General features: G+C 45.4%; 1 protein-coding gene across 1 annotated transcript in view; it reads right to left on the minus strand.

The window, feature by feature from the left end:
• LOC123029836 (unconventional myosin-Ia-like) overlaps window positions 1–5,221 on the minus strand; it is a 42,171-nt gene extending 36,950 nt beyond the window's left edge. Inside the window, exons 1-4 of the mRNA XM_044443177.1 lie at window positions 5,102–5,221; window positions 3,347–3,462; window positions 3,153–3,247; window positions 1,505–1,609 (exon numbers count right to left, since the gene is read on the minus strand). Of these exons, the coding sequence (XP_044299112.1) occupies window positions 1,505–1,609; window positions 3,153–3,247; window positions 3,347–3,462; window positions 5,102–5,221 (436 nt within the window). The remainder of the gene's footprint in view (window positions 1–1,504; window positions 1,610–3,152; window positions 3,248–3,346; window positions 3,463–5,101) is intronic.
• Between the last annotated feature and the right edge of the window lie 19,977 nt (window positions 5,222–25,198).

Raw genomic sequence — 25,198 nt, forward strand, 5'->3', positions numbered from 1 at the left:
GATGAACAGGGCTAGCGGACCAAAGAGTGAATCTGCCATAGAACTGTGTTATGTCTGGGCTTGGAATTATATCAAATATTTTGTTCACTATAGCTGAAACACAAGGTCATCTTCAAGTTACTAAACTGCAGGACACTTTTATTTTATTTTATTTTCAGTATTATTGCCCTGTCCTTAACAATGTTTCAAGATGGCTTACAACATAATTAAACAAACAATAAACAGAAGTAATACAACCAACATAATGAACCAAAATGAGGTAAAATGTGACTAAGCATGACACTAAAAACTAGTTTAAAATTTAAATATTAAAATGCTGGGCAAATAAAAAGGTTTTTACCTGGTGCCGAAAAGAATATAACGTTGGCTCCAGGCAAACCTCTCTGGGGAGCACATGCTGTAGCTCAGTGAAAAAAGCCCATGCTTACCATTCAGAAGACCCTGGGTTCAGTCCCTGACAGTTCTAGGTATAGTGCAGAGAGATTCAAGGAGCAGTATATATAATGACCAGCTTCGGGCAATACAATAATCCACACTCAAGGATTGTGTTTGGGTTGCCAGGGAACCCTGGTTTACCATTTGTCCAAACTCAGCCGTGCTAACAAGCCATGACTTGTTAACCACAAAAAATAAAGAAATGCCATAGTTTGTTACTGGGTTGTGAACCCTGGGTTGTTTGCTGTGGTTTGTTATCTCAGCTGCATTCAGACAATAGCCCATGTTTTAACAACACCCCAACAACAACAATGCACATTTAAATCTTGACAGTAGGTTATTGCGGTGTCTGAAGCCAGTCGCTGTTTCTGAGATAGATGGACCAATGCCCTGCTTTGATATAAGATAGCTTCTTATGTTCCCTCTACCTCTGCTAGTATCTCATGTAACCAGCAGCATTAGTGCAATATTTTGCCTGTGTTTTAGGGAGCTTAGCAACATAAAATTGCTGCAGGCTAGTTTGCTTATTGGTTGTAATTAACAGAAGATGTGGACTTCACCACTGGAAGGATGACACATCTCTTGAAGAAAACTTTCTTGTCAGGGAAGATCCTTGTCATTGCAGAGTGGGAAGGGGACAAGTTTCACCTTTTATCTGTTTTCATTTTGAAGGATCATTTGGATACTCTGTGGCTATAATGGAGTGTTCAGCCTCAAAAGAAGCAAAATACATTGAAATAAGCACTTTTTTAAAATGGTTGTAGACATGCGGGGATGAAAGGGACAGAGCATGTCATTCCTCATTGGTAACATCACAGGCAGTGTCCAATACATGCCTGCAACATTCACACAGCAAGTGTAAGAACGGATGGGGAAGCATGGCTTTTTCCCAGCATAACCTTTGCAACAAAAGGCTTGGCCTGAATTAGGACTCCTGGACCCCATGCAAGTTAGGAGGAGCCACTGCTCAGCTTGTATGCTTAAGACTCGGCTCTGCCCAGAAAAGCCTTGATCCAACTCCTTCCCTATCCCATGCCTTAAGCTAAAGTGGGAGGTAGCAGGTACCTACCTTCTAACACAGGATTTGACTGTAGCAGCTGTTCCTTCACACGATTCACCTCCTCCCCTTTTCCACATACAGCTGCCACGTAGGACATGATCAGCTTGCTGGCCTCTGGTGGAAAACCCAGTATCGGGATCAAGGACTAGATTAAGCATTTAGAACTGAGATAAGGCTGAACGCAGCTCATGTTTCCAGCACTCATCCTGCATGCCATGGACTTCCACTTCTGTTGCAAAATGTGTGTGGCGTTGTTCATGAGTGCCTGGTGTGATTCCAGAGGAGTAAATTCAGCTGGGAGCAACCTTTCCATGCTATTCTACATGGATGAGGAGGTATGCTGGAGGGGGAGAGAACGGTGGAGCACAGCCCCTGGCGATCTGCAGACAGCATGTAGCAGAAGCAGAATGGACCTCCTGATCAGCTTTCCCAACCTGGCACTCGCCAGATGTTTTGACATACAATTCCCATTTTGACTTACAACTGGCCATCCTGGCTGCGGCTGATAGAAGCTGCAGGCCAAAACATCTGGAGGCAGCTTCTGGAACCAGAGGCAGCTCTATATCTGGGGCAAATGGGGTGGTAACCTCTCCCCTACCCACCTGTGGCAGAATCCCCTCACAACCAGGCACTTTTGTTCCAACACGCAGCGTGTACCTGCAGACTGTCATGTATGATCTTCTCCTGCCCCTCTCTGGCAATCGCCATAAACTATTCTGTGTTTTCCCTACCCTTTGCTCCACAAGTCCCAGTGAGCACCAGCCACCACTGGCTGTAGAGTTGCCATTTTATTTATCTTTTTTTTAAATTAGATTTATATGCCACTCGTTTCTTACAAATCTGACTGGCTTACATCATTCTCCTCCTGCTGCTCTCTTTCTGATCCCACTTCTTATCTCAGGTTGGAGTGGGAGTCTGCGAGTGGCCCAAAGTCACCCAGTTGGTGCCATGGCCAAGCGAGGACCAGAACCCAGGTCGCCCGAGTCCTACGCTCTTAACAACTACACCACTCTGATTTTGAAATCAGCCGCTACTTCTAAACAGGTGGTTTATTTCAGTCCCTTCACACACCCTTTTCCTCTGTGGCTTCTACAAAGTAGAAGCACATATTTGAGCAGCCTGTTTTTATTTCAACTGGGGTGAGCAAAACGCACCGATGATCTGTAGCCGAGCAGCAAGAGGTCCTGCATTGCAATGGTCTAACAATTGCAACAACTAAAATGTTTTTGCATCCCAGGGTTAGGTTACCAAATAGAAATACTTGTGGGGTGGAGAATGAGAACTTGATTTTTGTGCAAAAGGATTTTTGTGCTTGATTCTGCACAGATTGGAAATGACAGCTCCTTGCCTGTCAGCTGATGTCTGCCTGCCCAAGTGGTTGCAGTTGGGGGATCTCACACTGTTATTCCAAAGCACAGTCATTCCTCCAGCCTGACGTCTGCCCACCTTGGACTCAAGCAGCCACCCACAAAAAATCTGGCCCACCAAATCCATGCCATTTAGGCACAGAGCAATCCAACACAGTCCCTTTCCCCACATTTGCCACTGCATTGTATCCTCTGCCTTTCCCCCAGACGCTTAGATTCTCTCCTCCGTGCCAAGTGCTTCCTTTCAGAATTCCCCCTGCCTTTGAAGAACGCAGGCCGTCCTGGCTCACCTGTCTTCCCAGCCCCGCTCTCACCAGTGATGAGCACGCACTGGTCTTTGTCCCGATCTCGCAGTGAGCGATAGGCGTCATCCGCGATGGCATAACTGTGCAAACAAGAGCAGAGGAGTGTTTGGAGGACCGACTCACTCTCTCCTCCAGGGTAATGGGGAGTGTTTCGCCCTCTTTCTCACCATCTCACTTACATGTGGGGTTTCACAGCAAAGAAGTTGCAGTTCTTATACTTCTCTATGATCTCTGGTGAATAAATAGGTAGTGGTTCATACGGGTTCACGGAGATCACCACATTCCCAATGTAAGTCTGTAAGGTAAGAATGATATTCTCATTCTGAACAAGACAACAACAAAATACTGGCAGTGTTCACATTATGGGAGGGGTGGGAGGGACTTAGCGAGATTCACAAGCCCCGTTGGTTGATTCCCCTCCCAATTTCAGCTGTATACAATGTTGCAATTGCATCCAATTGCAGTCTAATTTGAGTCCCATTCATTTCAGTGGGTCCCTTTGAGATAGGACCAGTACTAGATGCATCTCTAATGCCTCCCTCCTGCCCCTCTCATTCCATTCCACATCATCGTAGAAGCCTCTAGTTTGCCACCCAAAATCATCCACCTCTAGAACACTCTTCCATCCATGTGTGACAATTTCTAGAGGTGTGGCAGTGATCACCTGAGGATTGTGACAACTGGTGGAACATCTCTCCTGACCTCAGTCTACCCAGACACGGCAATCAGCACCTGAAGCTTCCTCCAGGCTGTCACTCGCAAGACTCAGAGGGAGGCAACAAGCCAGAGGCCCTTCTCAGTTGTGGCTGCCAATTACAGAATCATCCCTGTACTGAGGCCTGCTTGGCACCGACGTTGCCATCTTTTTGGCACCAGGTTAAACCTGTCCTTTGCTCCCAGGTTTTTGATGGCATGTGATGGGAGAAGTCATGCCTATGTTTTATTGTTTTAATTGCTTAAATGTTGCATCCTGGAATGTTATGCTGTTTTATTGTATCTGTACTGCCATCCATTTTTTATTATTGTGCTTATGTTTATGAACTTTTGTGAAATGTCCAAAGAGCTTTGGATATCGGGCAGTATTGAAGTGAAATTGATGACGACAACGATGCCGTAAAAAGAGAGTCCTGTAGCACTGAAGACTGACAAATGTATTCAGGCATAAGCTTTCCTAGACTATAGTCTACTTCATCAGATGCCATAGCAGATTAAATGTGTTAGAATTCAAGCTGCCACAAGACTCTTGGCCATTTCTCCCATGCAAACACCTCTTTAAAACATACTTGTTCACACAGGCTTTCCCTAACCTGTAATGCCACTGCCCTGTTTTATTGTATTTTTTCTGTAAAATTTTAAGGTACTATTTTACATTGGTTTTATATAGATGTTTAATTAGATGTTTTAAATGGGAAGGTGAGGAAGCTGTATTGCTCAATACCTGCCTCCAGCACCTGCTCTGTTTCCATGTGGCCTAGAGGCATTCTTGAAAAAAAAAAAGGGAAGTAAATGGGCAAGATTGGAAAAAAATCTCATCTGGAACAGGAAATGGTGGTTTCAAAAGAACCATTGGTTTTAATGTTTGAAGCCCAAGGTCTGCTTTGCCCTTGGAAACTTGCTGAGAAAAGCTACTTTTCCTTTAATCTCACCAGTTTGCCTTCTGGGTACTGAAGGTACTGAAGTAATGGGTACTGGGTGCCTGGCAACAGTCGCCACAGCATTCATTGTGTGGACAGATGGGATAGGTAGGGCAGCCATTTTGTGCAAGTGCCAAAGAGATTCGCTCAGTATTCCAAATGTGTCCATCAGCCCCCCAAAAGTTGGGGATACCAGGTTTAGGTTTTGTTTTTTTAAGAAGCAATAGAAAAGTACAACTAAATAGCCAATTCAATACAAGTCTCCATCTCTGTTCTTCCCCTGCCCTGCATCCCTCTTACATAGATTTCCTTATGTCGGAAGCGTTCCTCCAGGTTCTTCAACAGAGTATCTTCGCTCAGTGGGTCCAACAGTACCAGGTCTCCAACCCCCACGGTGTCGAGTACTGCCATGGTCTCCATGGCTGTGGGATGAAAGGAATTCCAAATGCAAAGGCCAGCCTGGAAGGCAGTGGGACAACCAGATTAGATCCAGCGGAATCTCCCACAGAAACAGAGACATTCCCATTGTGGAAGGTGAAAAAGCTGCTGTAGGTGCTGGAAATGTACAAAACCAGAGACAAAGGGTGAATATTGTTCAAGCCACAAAGTCTCACATGAGGGTTTTTTTTTTTACTCTATTTAGTTAGTTTGTTTATTATTTAGAGAGCCCTGTCAGGCTATTCAGCAGCCTATAAATCTGAAAATAAAGTTTGACATAAATAAATGAGAGAATAACTATACAAGTAAGATTTCATTTTCTTTGCAGAGCTTGTTTAAACTACATACATAAATTTGTATGTATCCATTGCAAGGAACTCATATGAAATGCATGTGAAAATACAACTAACTAGCACTTACTAACATAGACTACTAAGATGACCCATAGTGTGGCCTAAAAGATCACTTTCCAAGTCCTGGCACAGAAATGGATCCTTTCCCACAATTCCTCTTTGCAACTTTTAAATCCTTCCAGAGTTTTTTTTTAATTATTCTGTTAAATAAGAGGAAGCTTCCATACATCAAACAGAAAACAAAATGTAAGCAACAGTTTAATCTGATGCATATCTCATGGACTTGCTACTCTTTTATGTGCAACCGCATTATTTATGTTCATCCCATAAGCTGCCGTGAGCCCTTTGTAGGAAAAAGGCAGGATATAAATCGAATAAATAAATAAATAAAGTGTTCTCTCTGTTCCTAGTTTGTGAGTTTGCAGCCTGACTTCCGCAAATGAGTCTTGACCATGCCTCCACCCAAAGCTGCTCTGGATGGTTGGTGTCCTTTATCAGTAATGGGCAATTCTGCAGCTTTATGACCTTTGAACCTTTTCTATCTGAGGCAAAGAGCAAGGTGGCAACCACACCCTCATTCCATGTATAGCATCCACCTGGGCAGCTGGACAGCAACCTGTCAGGGATGCTTTAACTTGGAGCCCTGCTTTGAACAGGGGCTGGGCTCAATGGCTCCTTCCAATTCCACTATGTTTCTAGACAGGCAACTGAAATTAGAATCAAACTGTAACAGTTTGCACTATCCTATGTGTTTTTAGACAAAAGTCTTACAAAGCCCAGCATAACACAGCCAGGGAGTTGTAGGACTTTTTTCTGTCTAAGCATGCATTGGATTTCACCTTAAATTATGTGGTGTGCAGTTCATGGCCCAAGTCTGGACTGGGGCCCCCAGACAGTGTGAGGGGATGTTAACCCCACACCAGTTACCTGCTTCCCATTGTTCTCCAATTCCTATGCACAAGGATTTATTAAAGAAACAAACCTCTACGGGCATCAAGAGAGTCCTTGTTTTCCTTTTTAAATTCCCTTTTCTTTTCCAAAAAGGAAGGAAGTGGCTGGGGCAGGTTAAACCTGCCTTCCCGGTGTTTGGCGTTTCAGGGCTGCTTACTTTTCCTTTATAGTTAGAGAACAGAAGTGGCATCACATCCTCATCGTAACTTGCCTTTTGATACTTCGACACTGGTGATGGCACAGCTTCCTCACTTGAAGCTGGCTTGCACAGGGGATGCTGGGAAAATAGAAGGAGACTGCATCCCTGCCCCCCAAAGCTGCCACTTGAGGCATCTGCCTCACCCTGCCTCAAGACTCTGCTGGCCTTGGGAACTTCTCGCCACGCAGAAAGAGGATGCAGTGATGCCACCAATGTTTTCACAAGCAAGGAATGGAGAGAGAGGCACTTGTCAGCTGCCCCGCGCCTGTGGGACCACCTTCCTTCAAAATCCAGAGCTGAGCCAATGTGAGCCACTTTGTTCAGACCTTTAATGTGAAAGGTAACAGGCTTGGCAGGCATGGAAAATCTCTGAGCCCTTGGGAATGGGACAGTTGCATCCAGATAAATATCTCTGTACGTGGACGTATGGCTAGCAAAAGTGCATTGAGAGATCTTTTATTATGGCATTGCATTGATAACCTACTGTGTTACCTCTTGTGGGGAACCCAAGCTGGCTTGCTTAGCTCCATTTTATCCTCAGAACAACAAGCCTATGAGATAAACTAGACTGAGAGGGAGTGACCAGCCGAAGGTCACCCAGTGAGCATCATGACAAGTGGGAACAAGAATCTCCCAGATACCCTGACCATCACACCACGCTGGCTCTCACCTCTTGAAACACATCCTGAGAGAGTGTGAATTCCACCCCCTCATCTAAACCAGACCAGAACTATTTATTTTCAATTACGTCTGTTGCACGAAACATTACAAAGAGCTTTACAGCAACTTAAGAGATAGACAGAACAATCCGCTGGTGCCTAGAAAGCTTCCATATTCCCAGTTCCAAGATGGGTAAACAGGTGCAGCCTCCAACCCTCTCCTCTCCTTGCAGGCAGCACAGAAAGAACCAGGTCAGCTGTATCTCCAAAGTCATAAAAGTGACCCTGGAAAAGGCAAAATGGGTGCAGACATGAGAGGAGAACAGCACTGCCAAGGGATGATGCTATCCTGACGGCACTCCAGCCTCCTTCCTTCTCCCTAAGAAGCACCACAGTTAAACGGCTGAAATCAGCTCTCAAGCAGGGCAGGACGTGCTTGGGGACTCTGCACTTTCTGCACAGTTTATTAAAGCTTTTGCCATGCCATGGTCTCAAAGAGGCCACAGGACTAATGACTGGTGAATTTACACTGCTGAATTTGTTATTTCTTCAAAAAATAACACAGTCACCCATGTTAGCTCGAATTTAAACCAGACTTTTGCTCCATGGCATGAGTTTTGTGCATGCACCAAATATCGATGTTTTTCTTGGGAGCTGCAGTTTGGAAATGTGTTCTGTGGCATGGGCATACACATTGCCACAATACATGCCACCTTCCTGATTCATTGTTTGGCATCTAGGCCAACCAAATCAACGCATGTGCAGAAATGTTATCATTTAGAGACAGATCGCATTTGCTGCAGAGCTCGCAATCAATCCTGAACCAATCAATTCTGAATGGATAGTGAATTCAGAAACCCCCAGTCCAGGTGTGTTACAAAGGTAAGGCTTGTGAATGGACACATTTCAGTGAGCCTTCTAATGACAAAATTCAGCTGCGCCACTTTGCAAGACTGTATGTCGTGTCCATTCAGAAACAACGCAGAGCAGCGACATCCGGTCTGTGTTTAGTAATGAAAGATGGATGGAGCAAGTTAGCATCATTACAAATGCTGCCTTTCCATCCTGGGGAAGCAGTGGCTATGCGGAACAAACCCAGGGAGGGCCAAAAGGTTGCCAGCTCAGGAGTGCTTTGTTAAGACTGCCAAGCAGCAGCCTCCCCACACCCGGCTCGCAGTGATTCCTAGGCCAGCTGACAGCTGTTGGCGGCCTAGCTTCCTGCTCTGAAACACCAACATCCGTGCAAGCCTGGGGAGGTTCTTCCTAGTGGCATTAACCCTTTCCTGCTCCTTCTGAAGCCTAGTTTATTTTATTTATTATATTTATATCCCACTTTTTTTCCTTCCAAGGAATTCAAGGAGGCTTCCCTAATTCCCCTCCTCATCTCAGTCTGATCCTCACAACAATGACTTTGAGTTGTAAGCCATCCAGAGACTCACAGCGTATTGGACGGGGTAAAAATACCCAAATAAATAAACAAACAGCCCTTTGAGGTAGGCTGGGCTGAGAGTCTGTGACTGGCCCAAAGGCACCCAGTGAGCTTCATTGCTGAGTGGGGACTAGAACCCAGATCACCTGAGTCCCACACCTGTGCTCTTAACCACTCCACCACACTGGCTCTCTTATTGCAGGAAGCACCCTTGGAACAGCTTCCTGGGCTACACAGCTATAGTGTCAGGCTCAGAGTCAAACCAGAAGAGCCATTAGCACTCAGGATGATGAGGAGGAGGAGGAGGAGAACTGCAGGTAGAGCATAGGTTCAAGCAAAACTCATTCTGCAGTGACTTAAGTGCACTTAAGACAATAAGTGCCATTAAAATCAGCAGGACTTCTTCTTGGTAAACATGAATCTGATGGAGGTGCACAAACCCTACTAATTTCTGGAGTCCAAACTCTGCACAGCACACAGTTTGCCTGTGAGAGGAAGTGACTCGAAAGAGTGATGTCAGTTAGCCATTTGGCCGCACTTCTGCATAACTAGGGTGGATGTCTTGCTCTAACCTGCCGATGGGAACAGTCTCAGGGGTCACACTGCATCTGTGCCAATGATGGAGTGGGCAGGGACAAATGTTTTTATAGCCATTGTAAGCATGTCTACTCAGAAGTAAGCAAGCCTGAATCACTGAGCAACATTTCCAAATAGCTCACCAGGTACCTTGGCCCAGTCACACATGGTCATCCTAAACAACCTCATAAGGTTGTTGGGAGGAGAAAATGGAATGACTCCCCCAAGCAACTTGGAGGAAGTCCTGCATAGGAAATAAACAATTTATGTCTGCAGTAAATTCCTGTTGTACACGCAAATATGTTTTGATGCAGCATTTTTCATAACAATGTTGTTGTAGCAGCCCTGTAGTCACACAATAATCCACATTATAGCTACTACTGCCTTCCACATGTTCTTATGGAAACTGATCAGGATATAAATATGGTAAATAAATAATATAAATTATTTTGAAAGTCTAACCCAGAGGCAGGCATTCTATGGATCTCCAGATGTTTTGGGCTGCACCTTCCATCATACCTCCCCATTTGCAGTGCTGGCTAGGATGGATGGAAATTGTAGGTCAAGGCATCTGGAGAGCCACAAGTTGCCCACAGCAGGGATAGATGCCCAATGCCTTCCTTGCATCCAGTCACCCAAGATGCATAGCTAAGTGACTATCTAAAGCTGACTTTCACAGTTCCTGACCCATCACATTATCTGGTGATTGTTAAATGGTCGTCTAATGCATGGTATACTTGTGTGGCACTACCAGGCAGTTCTCAAGAAAATAGGGTTGCCAGATTCTTCTCTGGATAATATTTAGTATATAAAACATGTTCATCAGATAAGATTCCAGGGCTGTACATGCAGCACACATAAACCACAATACAATGACATACAATAATCTCAATATAACAAAAGAAACTGCAAGTAAAACTAACACAAAAAAAATGGACTGTGTTAGCACATAATGATAAACCATGGTTTATGTTAACCAGGGTTCTTCCTTTAGCTATTGTCTTGCAGGCAAGAAAAGAAGCCTTGATTTTTCCCCCTCCTGTTTCTGGTGTGTTCCTTTCCTGAACTCAGAGAGGTTAATTTTCAGGATGCTTTTGATGGCAAACTTTGTTTCAGGGCAGTCAGCAAGCACACCAGGGATAAGCCATGGCTCTGAGTTCAGTAACCATGGCAAGCCATGGTTTATACAAGCCATACTTCATGAGCCAAAGGCTTGGTTCATACATCACTGCAGCAAACTTAGAGCTATTTAACCAACCAATCCACTGTCTGTGAGCTGCAATTGTTTACTGTAAGCAGTTGCCAGTCAGCCTGATCAAAGGTTGCCAGCATGACATGAGAACCTGTGGTTTGTCCTTGAACTTACTTACAGCTGGATTGCTAGGCCCCTAAATAACCCAGATGTCCAGCTTCACACATCTTACAATTTCTGATCAGGCTTATCAAATGTTCTTTATAGAAATCTGGCTCACAGAATGATTGTTGCAGTGAAGTGTGGGATAAGCCGTACTTTGCTGCCATGGCATCTAAAGAGACTCATTAACAAACTATTGAATATTTGTGGTTAAATCATGATTTATTTGCAGGGATGGGCTTAGGCATAACAATAAAGAAGTTTTCAACAAGCCACACCAGGGCTTAGGCTTATGGGCAAACCAGGCCATTATATACATTTTCAAATGCTGGATGAATAGGCACGCCTCAATAATAAATAGATTAAATAGTAAATAAAAATAAATAAGCTTGCAGAGCAGGTGTCAGGAGCATCTCCTTGGGGTGGGCATTCCAGAGCTGCGGCAACCATACCCCAAAGTCTTCTTTCTCATTACACAGCCACCAATGAGGAAGGCATCTGAAACAGGGCTTCCAAGGAAATTTATGTTAAAATTGAAAGGTAAAATTCAGCGAAGAGAGGAAGAGGTGTTCCATCAGATAAATGGGTCCCAGGCTGGTTAGGACCTTAAAGGTAGGAATCTACCTTTGAATTGGTTCAGAAGCAAACAGGCAACCAGTTTACTGAGACTGGAGGGCTTTGGAACAACAGGATCATGCCCTTGTAATTCTAGCAGGCTGCTGGTCTTCTGGAGCTCCATGATCATCAGAGCGCACAACAGACATTTTTCTCCCTTCTCATGTATTTCCATGTCAGGATCAGTTCAAAAGGGTATCATGCTCTGCTTAGTCTGAAGCTATCGAGTGCACAGATAAAATGCTTATTGAGCTATGCTAGTATTTTTATCCCGACTTTCCTCCAAGGTGCTCAAGGCAGTCAGCTCTCCTTCATTTTATTTTCATAGCAACTCTGTGAGGTAGGGTGGGTAAAGCCAGGTGAAAACATTTTGGTGCCTGGAAACAGAGCCCAGATCTTCCCTTCTCCTATCTGAGGGCCAGTGCTTTAAAAAGCCCCTCTACCCTATTCAGACACTATTCCTAGCTTTACTGGCACCTTCCCCCATCTCCAGTGATGCTGCCTGCAGAGCTAAGAGTCTGTGACTTGATCCAAGGGCACCCAGTAGGCTATTTACTATTAATTTACTCTTACTACTAATTTGCTATTCATTTTTACACAGCTCCATCGCAAAAGCTCTCTGATTTGCTCCCCAAGTTTCACTGCTCCTAATTTAAAACTCTCACTGCTATACCAAACCAGGTCTTCAATTAGACACCCCTAAATGACAAAAATCAAATTTCACTTAATTTCATGTCAGTGACCTCTTGGACTGCATGGTATACATCTTACTGGAGCTTCTACAGTTTTGAGTAACCTCCAAGCATTTTAAAGCAATGTAATCCTCTCAACACCTCCTTTCATCTTTCTACCAGTTCTTCCATTTTGGAGAATTTTCCTCTTTTGAAGTCAAATGTGACTTTTTGTCAACTTTCTGCTTAAATATATATGAGAACAGATAGAACCATTGTCACTGTTCCCAACTGGGCTAATGATACTCATAACTCTTCCTACGTCCTTGGGGCCACCACTTTGAATAAACCCAGAGTCATCATCCCTCCGGTGGGTTCATGACTAACTGTTCTGCAGCAGCACAGTCGCTCAGCACTTTGAGACACTTAATCTCTGTGTCATGACGGGAACATGCATTTATCCAGTCAACGTGAGCATAATTGAAGTTATCCGTTATTGCCACAAAGCCTTATTTGGAGACTGAAGCACCCAGCTGTGCAATTGCCCTTCTTCCCAGCATGTTGTGATAGCAGCTTCATTGGGTAGGGGTGGAGAGGGCAAAGACAGAAGCTGAGCTTTAATTTAGAAGCTTCTTGTTTGTCTTCCCTTTTGAAGTGAAATACAAACACATGGGTGTCCCTGACAAATCAGAAAAACAGAAGTCCTTAACAGCACAAAGTGCTCTGTCCCTTCACCCCATTTTTAGTAAGAGAGGATTCAAGTACAGACAGGTAATGAAAGAGTTCTATTATTATGATTATGATTGCGATTGTGATTATCACAATTACATTACTTTTCTATACTGCCAGTAGCTAAAACTTTCCAGGCGATACACAGCATTTTAAGGCACCCATCCAGATTTCAACCAGGCCCGCCTCTGTTTAGCTTCCAAGATTGGGCATATATGGCTATATGGCTATATGGAAGCTATGGAAGTTCTAGGTTAGTGTTCTCCCAATGTAGCCTCTGCTCTGAGTTTGCCTTCTTATAATCCATGCAGCTCATAGCCGCTGGCTATATGCTTCTTCCGTCTATGCTAGAATGGGATTCTGCCACAGGTAGAACAGCTCTTCTCTCCTGGGAATCACGCAATCTATAAATGAGAACTCCCAGCATCCAATCCATTTCCTTGCTTTCTGGCCTTAAAGTTGTTGTTGTTTTTTTAAATAGCCAGGCGAACGAGTGTGCTACGAAGGAAGCTCTCAATTAGTGCTGCTGATGCAGCTTTATCGGGAGTTTCTTGCTGAGTCTTCTCTGGAGTAAATAGCAATCTACTAACTCAGCAGCTAAAGGCTTCGTCAGCAGACGTGCATGGGAGGTAGCCAGGCAGTGCCAGGAAAAAGAGCCGTCACTGTCTCTCCATTCCCCATCATGGCCTCAGCCAGCGGCCGGAGCAGCAGATGTGCCTCGCTCTGCTATGAGGCTCCATGCGGTTCTTCCTCTCGCACAGCAGCTGCTGAAGCTGCAATCCGAATGGGAAGATGAGTGCCGGGAGGAAGCGCTTGGCGGCATTAACATTGCTTTTATTGTGATCATAGCTGAGCTTACTCTTCTCAGGGTTTTTAAGCCTGATACAATATTGCTATAAGGAAACAATGTGATTTGCCCTCCATCAGCTGATTGATTCAGCTCATGTTGAATATATCCAAAGATGAAAATCAGGTTCTTCCACTTTCCAGGTATTGTTATGGGTAGGAAGCCTTGCTACTCTGCAACCCAGGCCTTTGCTCTTCCTTGAGTTCCAGCCGGTTGTGCTCTGGCTCAGTGTTAACATAAAACACTGAGAGACTGTGGCTCCAACTCCTGCGTTTGAAAAATCAACTTCCCCCTAACTGGAATATCCTCGGCTTCTTCTGAATTGTCGAAGGGTTTTGTCATGCCAAGCTTGGTTGTCAGTCCTCTGCACTGTCCAATGACAGAGTGGACACTGCATGTTTCTACTTGCTTGGTTTAATTTGTAAAATGGGAGGTGGCCTATGGTGGGGGCAGCCCTACCTAGACAGGGTTTGATTTCCTTATGTAGAGCACTTCCGAGTCATCTTTCCCAGGAAGTGCTCACAGTGCATTCTTGCAATCCCCGTGCCACTCAGTGGGACTTATCCCCACAGTAACTCTGCATGGGATTGCAGCTGGAAGGTCATTTGGCAGTACAACTGCAATCCGCAACAAATGCAAACTCATCCAACTTTCCATAAAATGTTTCTGTATATTCTCACCCTGTTCGGGATTTCAGCCAGCCAAGTCCTCCTCTAAGGTAGTCCATCTCTCCCTTAGGGCAACCCTAAGCCTTGCATTGGGGTCCTTCATGTATGCATCTCCGTGCATGTGCAGGGAGAAGCCGTTGTTGCCGTCTGATTTTGTTTTGATGTTTTGTACTTCTCCAAATGGTGGGGTTCCCCTGAGCATATTAATATCTTCCTCTTGTTTCTCAGTGATTCCATTTTGGCTCCATCACCAATGGCCCTCATCCCATGAGTTTGCTATTAGAGGGAGCAATGAAAAAAATAGCCCAGGGCTTTTCTGCATGAAGTATTCACTGTGTCCTCTTTATTCCCTACTCACAGTTCTTTACAAATTCTTCAGGCAATGTTGCAGTCCTCCAGTTTCACTTCTATGTCTTTAGAGCAGGGGAAATGTGGTATTTAATCATGAAAAGGAAAGAAAGCCTATTTTTCAGTACTTAGTTATGCTATTACCCTATACCACAGCGCCATCTAGCGTTAATGGAACAGAAAAGGAACGGTAACTCTACAGAGTGTTCAAAACTCTGGGATGAAATGGAAGGCAGATACAGTGGATTTGGAGGTGATCACAGCCTCATGTTAGAGAAATGCCCAATCTATGTGAAGCTGCCTCATAAATTGAGTCAGATCACTTGCCCCTGTAGCCCAGTGCTGTCTACTTTAACTGGGGGCTGATCTCAGGGAATCTTTCCAAGTCCCACATCCTGCAAATCCTTTAGCAGAAGATGCCAGGAATAAACTTAAAATTTTCAATATGAAAATCATCTTTGCTCATGTTTGCTCTTCTCTGTTTCCCTTCTCCAATAGTAACAGGAAGACACAAACAGACTTAAATAGGAATAGAAGGACAGGAGAGAGAAACCAAACAATGCTAAACTGAAACAGAGTATATAGACTAACTAAAACAGAGATGTGCTAGGCAGGAGCAGTAGAATGGCCTCTTCACGGAATTTCTGTATGGAAAGCAATTCTGAGCAAGAATGGCATGCAGCCCACCTACATTGATCATCGTACAGAAAACTGCACAGGCCTGGATTTACATGCACAATCATAGCAGTAAACTATCACACATGCATGCTTTCCATGTGAAAATATTGTAGAATATTCAACAACTTGATGAGTCAAGTCATTGTTCAGAAGAAACATTATCTTCCCCTCTGGATTTGTGCCAGATTCTGCATTTCTATATAATAACAGGATCTGTAACCAAATAGCCTCTGTTGCTAAGGCCAGGAAAGCAACACATCAGTCTTTAAAAGCAACCAGCTGGAAAAAAGAAAGAAAGATGCACTACCTACCTTTATAGCACTTCATAAAAGAGCCAGCCTTCACCTTTGATTTATATGGGTGCCCATGGACTCTGCACCTCCACCATAAAATCCCAATCGCTGTATCAGTTTATCTTGAATGAAGTGGCTGTAAGAACTTTGAAACAAAGCACCCTAGCATTGCTTCCCCACCCTCTTCCCTCCCAACTCCTTTTCCTCTTATGCCATGCCTTTTAGATAGTATTTATCATTCATCTATGGAAGATGCTTTAGCAGCCTTTCTAACAGAAGAATGGGGTAAAATGCTTGTGCCCATATATGCCCTCCCGCCCCTTGAGATCAGCAGGAGAGGCCCTTCTCCGGGAAGCCTCCGGGAAGGATATTAGGAGGGTGAGTACCCGGAGGAGGGCTTTCTCTGCGGTGGCACCCAATCTATGGAATGCGCTCCCCAGAGAGGTCCGCCTGGTGCCGTCATTATTTGTTTTTCGGCGCCAGGCGAAGACCTTTTTATTTAAAACTTATTTTAATTGTTAAATTATTGTATTTATTAGGATATTAAATTAGCCAAGAATGCACCGGGGGGGGGGGGTTAAATGTTTATACACACACACACACACACAGTGAGCCGCCCCGAGGCTTTGTTGCAATGGGGGCGGCATAGAAATGTTTTAATAAATAAATAAATAAATAAATAAATCTGCTGCAAATAAATTATAAATGTGAGCAGTTCCCTTGGTCTGTTAGAGTTGGCTCAGAAGAGGCTCTAGCAGCCAAAGGTGAGGAATGAGGAAGTCAAGATTCAGCTTGCAACAGAAGCACCTGTGGCTGCACAAGCGGCATTCCGGCACAGCTGGGTTTTCCAGGCAAGGACATTGTTTCTTGCACCATCGCCCTGCCTCCTTCACAGATGTTCACTAGGGTCCAGGCAGCATCACTTTCCTCTTACAGCCCTCCCATGCTCTCCCACTGTGCCTTCCGCTTCTTCTTAGCACAAAAAATCCACTCAGGGGGAAAAGGAGCAGGAAAGCTGCCCGATGCCTCCTCAGTGGCACTGGTAAGAATCCCTCACCGGGAAGCGTCCTATTAGTGCACCACAATCCCAGTCACAAGGTAAGAGGCAGCATCGCTCGACAGGGTTGGCGCAGTGCACGTGCCCACCTCCGCCTCGCCTCTGCCTCCGCCTCCTCCTCCAGGAGGCCTTGCTGATTCTGCTGACCCCGGGGGTCAGCAAGGGGGAAAAGGGAAGAGGAGAGGGAGCAGGCTCACTTCTCGGGCAACACAGCCCAGAGCCAGGCTCCTGGTCCTAATACTAGCTTTCTCAGCTGACAGCTTTTCCTGGCCCTGCAGACTGCGGGACTAACAGACTCCCCAGCTGCTGCCTCCAGATGTCTTGAACATCAGAATCCACTGGCCCCAGCCGACATGAGCAATGGCCAGGGGTGCTGGCAGCTGTGGTTCAAGGCACTGTGAGGAAAGCCCAGAAGGGGAAAGCTGTCTGGGACCCGTGTACATGTGCAAACTGCAAAATGCATATCTCTGACCAAGGCCATCCCAGGTATGATCCCGTGGGAAATGTGCATCTCTCCAGACAGTCATCCTTCCTCACCACTGGCTATGCTGGTTGGGGATAATGGGAATTGCCATACAACCACTTCTGCGAGCCCCGAGGTTCCTTCCCTGCTTCGGGAGCCATTTACACACATTCCTGCATTGAGCCATGGACTCCTGTGACTCTCCAGCACCAACCTAAGTGTGCTTCCTATTGCTGCAGCCATGGACTGACTACTCACACGCCGGGGCCCACAGCTTGTCTCGGGCAGCGCTGTTTGCCACTGCTTCCACTAGGGGCTCTTCTACTGGGATCACAGAAAGCAGCCACAACGGCCGCCATCCCCAGGTACCTGGGAGTGATGGATGCTGTCCACTAATGCCTCTGGAGGTCTGAATGCCCATCAAGTATGTTGGGCTACAGCTCCTGCCATGTCCCAGTTGTAGGCACCCGGCTGGAGAAGGCTGCCCACAGCCAAGGTAAGCCTCTCCAAGCCTCCTGAGTAGAACGGGCCTCTGTGTCCGGGGCAGGGGGCAGGCGGCAACTGCCCAACGGGGCGAGGGCACCTCCTCCACAACCCCGTCTCCAGGACTGGTAAGAGAGGCATGGTCTGGAGGGGAGAGACGTGGCCAGGGGAGGGGGAGAAGAGGGAGAGATGTGGATGTAGGGCAAGCTGGCAGAGGAAGAAGCGGATGTGCTTCAGACCTCCCCTTATGACATGTTCTTCCAGCAACAGTGTGTGTGCGTGTGGGAGACGGAGGGAGGAAGGGAGACAGGGGAAATCGGGATCGCCAGTTGCCAGGTTCCCACAAGAAGTGCCGTGTGGGCTCTACACACAAAGACCCCTTGCAAGTGCCAGGCGTGCTTGAGGGGAAGCTTTCTGCTTTGAACAGCACAAATGGAGATGAAGCACGCTGACCGACTGTGCTCCTCCGTCCGGAAGCCTTGTGGCCGATTCGTCAGGTCGCAGACAATGGGGACCGAGGGAATTGAAATACTTAGCAAGAGGCTGGGAGGCAGCGGGGGCGAGGGACTTCCTGCCCAGAGAAGTGGCGAGACTGATCAAAAAATTGAAGTCCACTGAGAGACAGATTTATCCCACTCAGATTCAACAAATTCTTTACCTGGGGATAGGTGAGTGGGTGGGCTGCTAACATCATTCTATCCTGACTGCTTCCATTTATCAATATCACCACCATAGAGTCAATGTGGAAATAAAGCATTCTTGTTCTTGGACACAGGCGAGACTGCACTGCTGAGTTTTGCCTCGCCTTTTAACTTTGCCTCCCATTGCACTGAACTGAGCCCTATTTATTTATTTATTTATTTATTTGATTTATATCCTGCGTTTTTCTTTTTTAAAGCACTCAGAGCAGTTCACACCTTTCTCTTCCTGCTCTCAGTGTTATCTCCACAACAACCACCCTGTGAGGTTGGCTGGGTTAAGAGTCTGAGACTGGCCCAAAGTCACCTGGTTGGCTGTATGGCTAAGCGAGGACTAGAACATGGATTTCCCAAGTCCCAGATCCACACCCTTAACCACACCACCACACTGGCTCTCTGGAAAAAGTGGCTTGCAAGAAGCACTTCCTTCCTCACCCACACCGTTCTCCATGCAGAGTGCTACACGCTCCTATGAACTGATGGATTTAATTAAATCTACTCTGCCTGTGTGTTGCAGATTATCAAGTATCTTTTGTTGTCATCCACTCATTGATGGAATCAGATTTATTTTTTACCATGCTAGCAGGCATTAGCAGTAACCTCTTAACCAATTTATATTAGTGCACATGTATATCAGAACAAATCTGAACCTCAGACTGGGAGGGAAAAAAAATCAGTCCTCAAGTCCATGGAATCTACATGACTTGGAAAAAGTTGGTCCACCATGGAATCTGCATGTCAGATTCACAGCTCTCACAGCTCATTTAGATCTGCTGTAAATTTCTCCAACATCCTTCTTTGTACCTTTGTCAAACTTGCCCCTTCCTTCCCTAGGAACTCACATCAACTCCCAACAGTGGGAGACAAAAAGACCTTTCTCCACATTCAACTGGCAGCATCTAGTACAAGTGCTTAAGATTCAGTATTGGACAATGTGGTTGATATTGCATGTTCCCCATTTCTCAGATAGGTGAGCAGATCCAGGGGTTGTGTGACTTCAGTTTTGTGCTGAGAGACTGCTGACAGCTGGAGCATTTCTTCTAATTACTTACATTATTTGCACTTATACAAGCAGAGCATACACAGAAATAAACCAACATACCAGACCCCTACAGAGAGATTTTCTGCAAGCCAAAATGCTTTCAGCCAAACCTCAGCACACTAGAGTCTCTGTCCCTCTCTCTTCCAAACTGCAAACTTCTGTTTCTTTGCATGCACACATTCCTGATTTCTGCACCTCTTAGGAGACCAGCTCATCCTAGCCTCTCAGCCAATCATCTGTCCAACAAAAAAACCCCTCACCAACAGCTGCCATAGCACTAATCAAGAAAGGGTCTCTGGGAACACACAGAGTGCTTTCCCCCACACCAATATGTCACCACAGTCTGTCCTGATTCAGGGAAACTATGCAAGTTGGAGCCTCTACAAGACACCTTTAAGAAATTAAGCACAACCCAGTTTCAAGAACAAACCTGTTCTTTCCCCCAGAAAAGATACGAGCTCTTTTCCTCCTTCCTTCCCAGCAATGCTTGTTTCTTTTTTAAATTTCCCTGTCCTCAGACATCGAATAGTTTGTCTTTGTCTTACCAATCTCCCTCCATATAAGGCTCTTGACTCCTTCCCAGGAAGTGTCTCAGATGAGGAGTGGGGGTAGGAAGGGGGGGGGGAAATAATGTTCAACACTTCCTCTAAAAACAAGCTAGGCAAACTTTACATGGGGATTTCCCATAGACAAAAGCGGTCTCCCTGAAGGGGCAGAGGATTGTTTTTGTAATAACACAGAGAGGATGCCTGCCCAGAAAACAAACAACCTTTCAAAGATGCAGATTTCCTATTTGATAAAGGAGGGGAGAGGAGGTATCAGGCGCGACCGTGCTGGGTGTCCTGACTGGCAATCAGGAACAAAGTTTGCGATGGGAGAGCCGTGCTCTAGGAAGAAAACGGCCGAGGCCGGTTCACACTCACCGCCACCAAACCTGAGGAAGCAGCAGTCCGAGAGCAACCCAGTCCCGGACCGAAGGCCTCCCCCACACAGCTAGCCTGGGTCCGATCCCGGAGAGCGAGGAGGCGACTGCGGCTCAGCAGGAGCTGTCCATGGTGAGTGACTTCTGAACCGGCCTGCCTTCCGCACAGCTGCTCCTGCCACACCTACTTCCTCCCCGCACTGCTTGCCTGCCTGCCTGCCTGCCACCGCTGGCCTCCTCCTCCTCTCAGAGCACAGGGCTGCAAAGTCAACACAGTTAATGATTACATCCCAGCAAAGGGCCCATCCATATGACAGATGGGGCGCGTGTGTGCGCGTGTGCATGCAAAAGGAGGGCTGGTTTATCCCACGGCTCTGGTGGGGGTGCAAGCACGCACTCTGCACATGAAGATTCACTGCAGACCTGCCAAGTTCCTTCGCCATTGCCAAGTGGTTGAGAGCAGACTTTGGCCTCCTCATCATGGCGTCGCCAAGTGTCACACTTTACTTTTCTCCAGTCACTTACATGTTGTTGTTGTTGTTAGTCGGGAAGGTGTGTCCAACCATTGCGACCCCATGGACAACATTCCTCCAGGCCTTCCTGTCCTCCACCATCCCCCAGAGTCCACTTAAGCTCACGCCGACTGCTCCAGTGACTCCATCTAGCTACCTCATCCTCTGCCATCACTTACATAGAAGGATGCAAAAGGATGCACTAGGAGAAAGTGTTCGCGATAGCTTTGCTCCTTGCTCCTCTATGTCCCAATAACGGAGTTTATCCTTACCTGAGTAGTCCTGTATTTACAGAGCCCCATCTAAGTGACTGATCACTGACATTTATGGGCTTCTTGAGGTTTAACCCAATGCTTGACTGAAGTTTCTTCTTCCATTTTCAGTCCGTGCCCTTTCCAAAGTTTGCATTTCTCTGCCTTTCCATATATTCTATTAACCAAGCACAAGGTGGCGCTGTCCTACAGCAGCACCTTAGCTGCTTTATGACTTTTCACAAGGCATGTCTGCAGTCTCTTCCAGCTTGCAATTTAATACCAGCCTGTCTTCATTCTATACCACCCCTCTGCAAAACTGTCTGAAAAACACAAGAGAGACCCTGGAAAACAACCACCACATGAAAAGGGCTCAGAAGCTTCCATGAGCGAAGGAACACAGAGCACAGCACAAGCTTGGAGCAGAATTGCTTGTTTACTTATTTAAATAAAGAGTTGCCCTACCTCCCACCTTCTCTCCCCCTTGAAGACATCCAAGGCAAGTTGCGTGGTTCTTTCCACTGTTTTTTGCCTACACCACAACCCTGTGCAGTAGGTTAGACTAAGAGTCAGTGACTGGTTCAAGTCGCCCCCTGAGCTTTCCTGGCCAAGGAAGGACTAGAAGCCCTGAAGGCCAGCCCCAGTGCTACCCACTGTGGTACCTGCCTTTGGGTCCCTGTGTCAGTCAGGTTCTCTCAGGGGTGGTCAGCCAAACAGGCCCCTGCAAGTTAGCAGTCCTCAGACCGCTGGGCACAGCCATCTGCATCTCCACTACCAGGCCACTCTGTGGGGAGGACATCAGAGAGAGAAGGGGCTGTCAGAAAGAGGAGGGTGGCCTCACTCACTCCTGGCTCTTGTCCTGCCAACCACTGGCCTTTCTCTCACCAGTAGCATCTCCCTTCCATCCGCAAAGATTATCCCCAAGGGGATGCAACCCTTGATGGAGCTGGCAGGGGTGGGGGGTCTTCACCCCATCTAGAAGACAAGGCTGTTAGCCCTGGGTGTAAATCAGAGGCCTGAAGCAACTTTATCTCTCCTCTGGGGGTCTTGAGTGTTGGCCATGCTGTCTAGGGCTGATGGGAGTTGTAATCCCATAACATGTGGGACATAAGGATGGGGACTACTGGAACAGAATCCCTTTGGCCCAAGATTTCTTCCCAACCTTGTATGGTGCCTTGGCTCGCTCTCTTTGTAATGAGGTCAGTTCTGCTAAGTATGAAAACCTCTCTCTCTTCCAAGGAAGGGCAGATATTTGGGAGCTTCAGCTGTCAGAAACCCCTGCCAGGACTCAGGAATGTTGCGAGTTGAAGACCAAAATGTCCAGAGATCTACTTTCTGCCCACACCTGCAGTAGAAAACCATGGTGAGAAAGTGCCACCACTTCATGTTTTTTTAAGGGATACATATAAAGGCATTTTGTGTTATGAAAACTTGAAAAAGCAGTTACTTAAGTTCCTCTGCAATGCTTGAATCTCAACTTTTGAGAAAAGATCAAATGAGGGACATTCTGTAGAAAGCGTATACACTGAAGGTCTCAATGGGAATTACGGCAAAAGAAGTTAATTGCATTTCGCAGGTGGAGAAGGAATGCAATGTTACATTAGATGAAAATTTCGCTTTGCAAAAAGAGCTGCTGTTTTCCTGTTTGTGTAGCTCAGAGAGAGGCATGTTTTAAACTGCTTGCCAGATGGAATATCAGCCCTTGGTGACAGGAAAAGAATTACTCATCGAGGCCAGGATTGATGTTGTGGGCGGGGGGGGGGGGGACAACACAAAAAGTCCATATTTACACACCAATGAGCTAATTTATTATTTTTATCCTGCTTTTTTGTCTGGGCATATGCCACGTGCCTTATAGGATTGAAAACAATAAAATGTTAAAACATAATTAACAATGGTCATAAAAAACAACTTGCAAGAACAACAGGGCTTTAAAAAATCCAAACCAACATATTAAATAGGCAGGCACAGTAAGTGATGAAAACACAAGAATGTGAAAGTCTTACCAGAGCAAAACAGAATGCAATGACGGTCAGAATGCTAAAACAAACGATGCAATATTAAATGTCAAGGGGAAGAACTTCCATAGCCTTGGCACCACCACTGAAAAGCTCCTGTAGGGTCACATACCCATTTGATTTCACACAGGGACAAGTTCATGAGTAGAACCTAAGATGCTCCCCTTATACAGGAGCAGACATGTGGTTTGATTGCCCTAAAGTTCAATCTTTCTTATTTGCGATATTAACTGATTATTAGAATGACTAGTTCCATGATACTTTAGGAAGACAATTACTTTGATTAGGAATTTTAAACATTGTGTTCATCAAAACCACTATAAATTACTTTCATGTGTATTAACAGTTACTGGGACATGTATAGCATGGAAACACTCTGGAAATGATCAACAATTCCCTGTGATTCGATGGGTGGAAAATATATGGCACCTAATTTTAGTAGAACTCTTATGACACTCTTTGGACTAAAGCATGGTCATTGTTTGTTTTCTTTTAGAAGAATCACAATCATGAGTATAAATTTGTAAATACAGATGCAGAAAAAAATTGATATGAGGGTATTTATAGAGGGCTTTGCATAAATTCTTTACCTTTTGAGCAATGCTATGTAATTCATCTTCATCTTCACACAAAATTATTTATGTTATACCCTGGTAAAACATATGAATCTATATATTTTCCAAAGGAGCAGAAAATAAGGCAAAACACACTTCTTCTGTGAGATTTTTCGACTTTTTCTTTCCTATACTGGCCAATAGCCAAAGTTCTATAAAAACAACAGGGGCTTGTATTTGTTGCCCTCATCACATCACTCGTCCTCTCCAAGAGGCTGGAGGCAACATTTTACCCTAGTATCATTTTATCCCCAGAACATTTTATCCCATGTTATCATCACAGCAACCCTGTGAGGTAGGCTAGCTGAAAGATAATGACAAATCCAAGGTCATCCAGTGGGCCTCAGGGTTGATTTAAATTTGAGCCTCTTCTATCCTAGTCTGAAATTTCACCACCCTCACCCCTTCACACAGCTGCAGTTAGTGCTATTTGTTACTCTGTGCGTGTGCGTGTGCGCGCGCGCGCGCGTGTGTGTGTGTGTGTGAATCAGAAGCTTTTCCAAAAGTATTTTTAAAAAGAATGACACACACATGTGCTAGCCAAAGACAGGAAAACGATTTACTGAAGATATCGCATAAGCACATTTAGAAACCGATGCCAACAACGGCAGTGTAAGTATGAGCTCACTTTTCACAGAGGGAGCAAAGAATAAGCGATTGACATCCGAAAACAAAGAACCAGGAAGTAGTGACAAAATGCTGCATTAATGCACAAAAGGATCCATTAAATTTAACAGCTTTGTAGCCACTAAACAAGACAGTACATAGAAGTGAAAAAACAGCCATGGAATAGGGAAAAGCAAGCAAGCAGCCAGTCTTGGTTGTCTTTGGTATATTAATAAACATAAACAAGAAATGAGCGAACATCTGCATATTTTCCATATAATAAGAGGGTTGCTTGTTGCTGTATTTAAATGTGCATGTATATGCAGAATGCACATAACAATCGGTCATTGTGCACATTCACCATCCCTCTTGGAGAATGTGCAACATCTATTCATGAAGAGGGAATTTTGCACATCCTCTAGTCATGGGTCCATAATTCTTAACAGGCTCGCCTTTCTGACTGCATTTCGTATGCATATGCTCATTGAGGAACCCAGATGTATAGTTTCCAACAGTCTCTGAGGCTTATCTATATCTTTACAGTGTTTGCATATTAACCATTTGACTCCTATAACCCCTAACATATATACAAACGTCAGATTTCTGGGTGGTCTGGAAGAATCTGAACCATTCTGAAATAAACTTTAGCCCCCTCCATACATTAACTTCATTGCATGGAAGAAACAGAGGGACACATTTCTAGCCCTGCCCCCAAAGCTGCATCATGCCCTGACCCACACCTCTGCTGATGTTCACATAGTCAGGGAAGGTTGCTTCGAACGACACTAAATTAGTGCTGCGCCTGGATTTGCATCCCAGAGGTTATGACCATCTTGGACCTTTTATATAGAAGCTATTGATCCTCTGTCAAGGATAGTGTCTATGCCCGGTTTGGAACATTTTGTGATTTTGGTTCCATCTAG

The sequence above is a fragment of the Varanus komodoensis genome, unplaced genomic scaffold, assembly GCF_004798865.1.
Source record: "Varanus komodoensis strain SLA01 unplaced genomic scaffold, ASM479886v1 scaffold41, whole genome shotgun sequence".
Lineage (NCBI taxonomy): Eukaryota > Metazoa > Chordata > Lepidosauria > Squamata > Varanidae > Varanus > Varanus komodoensis.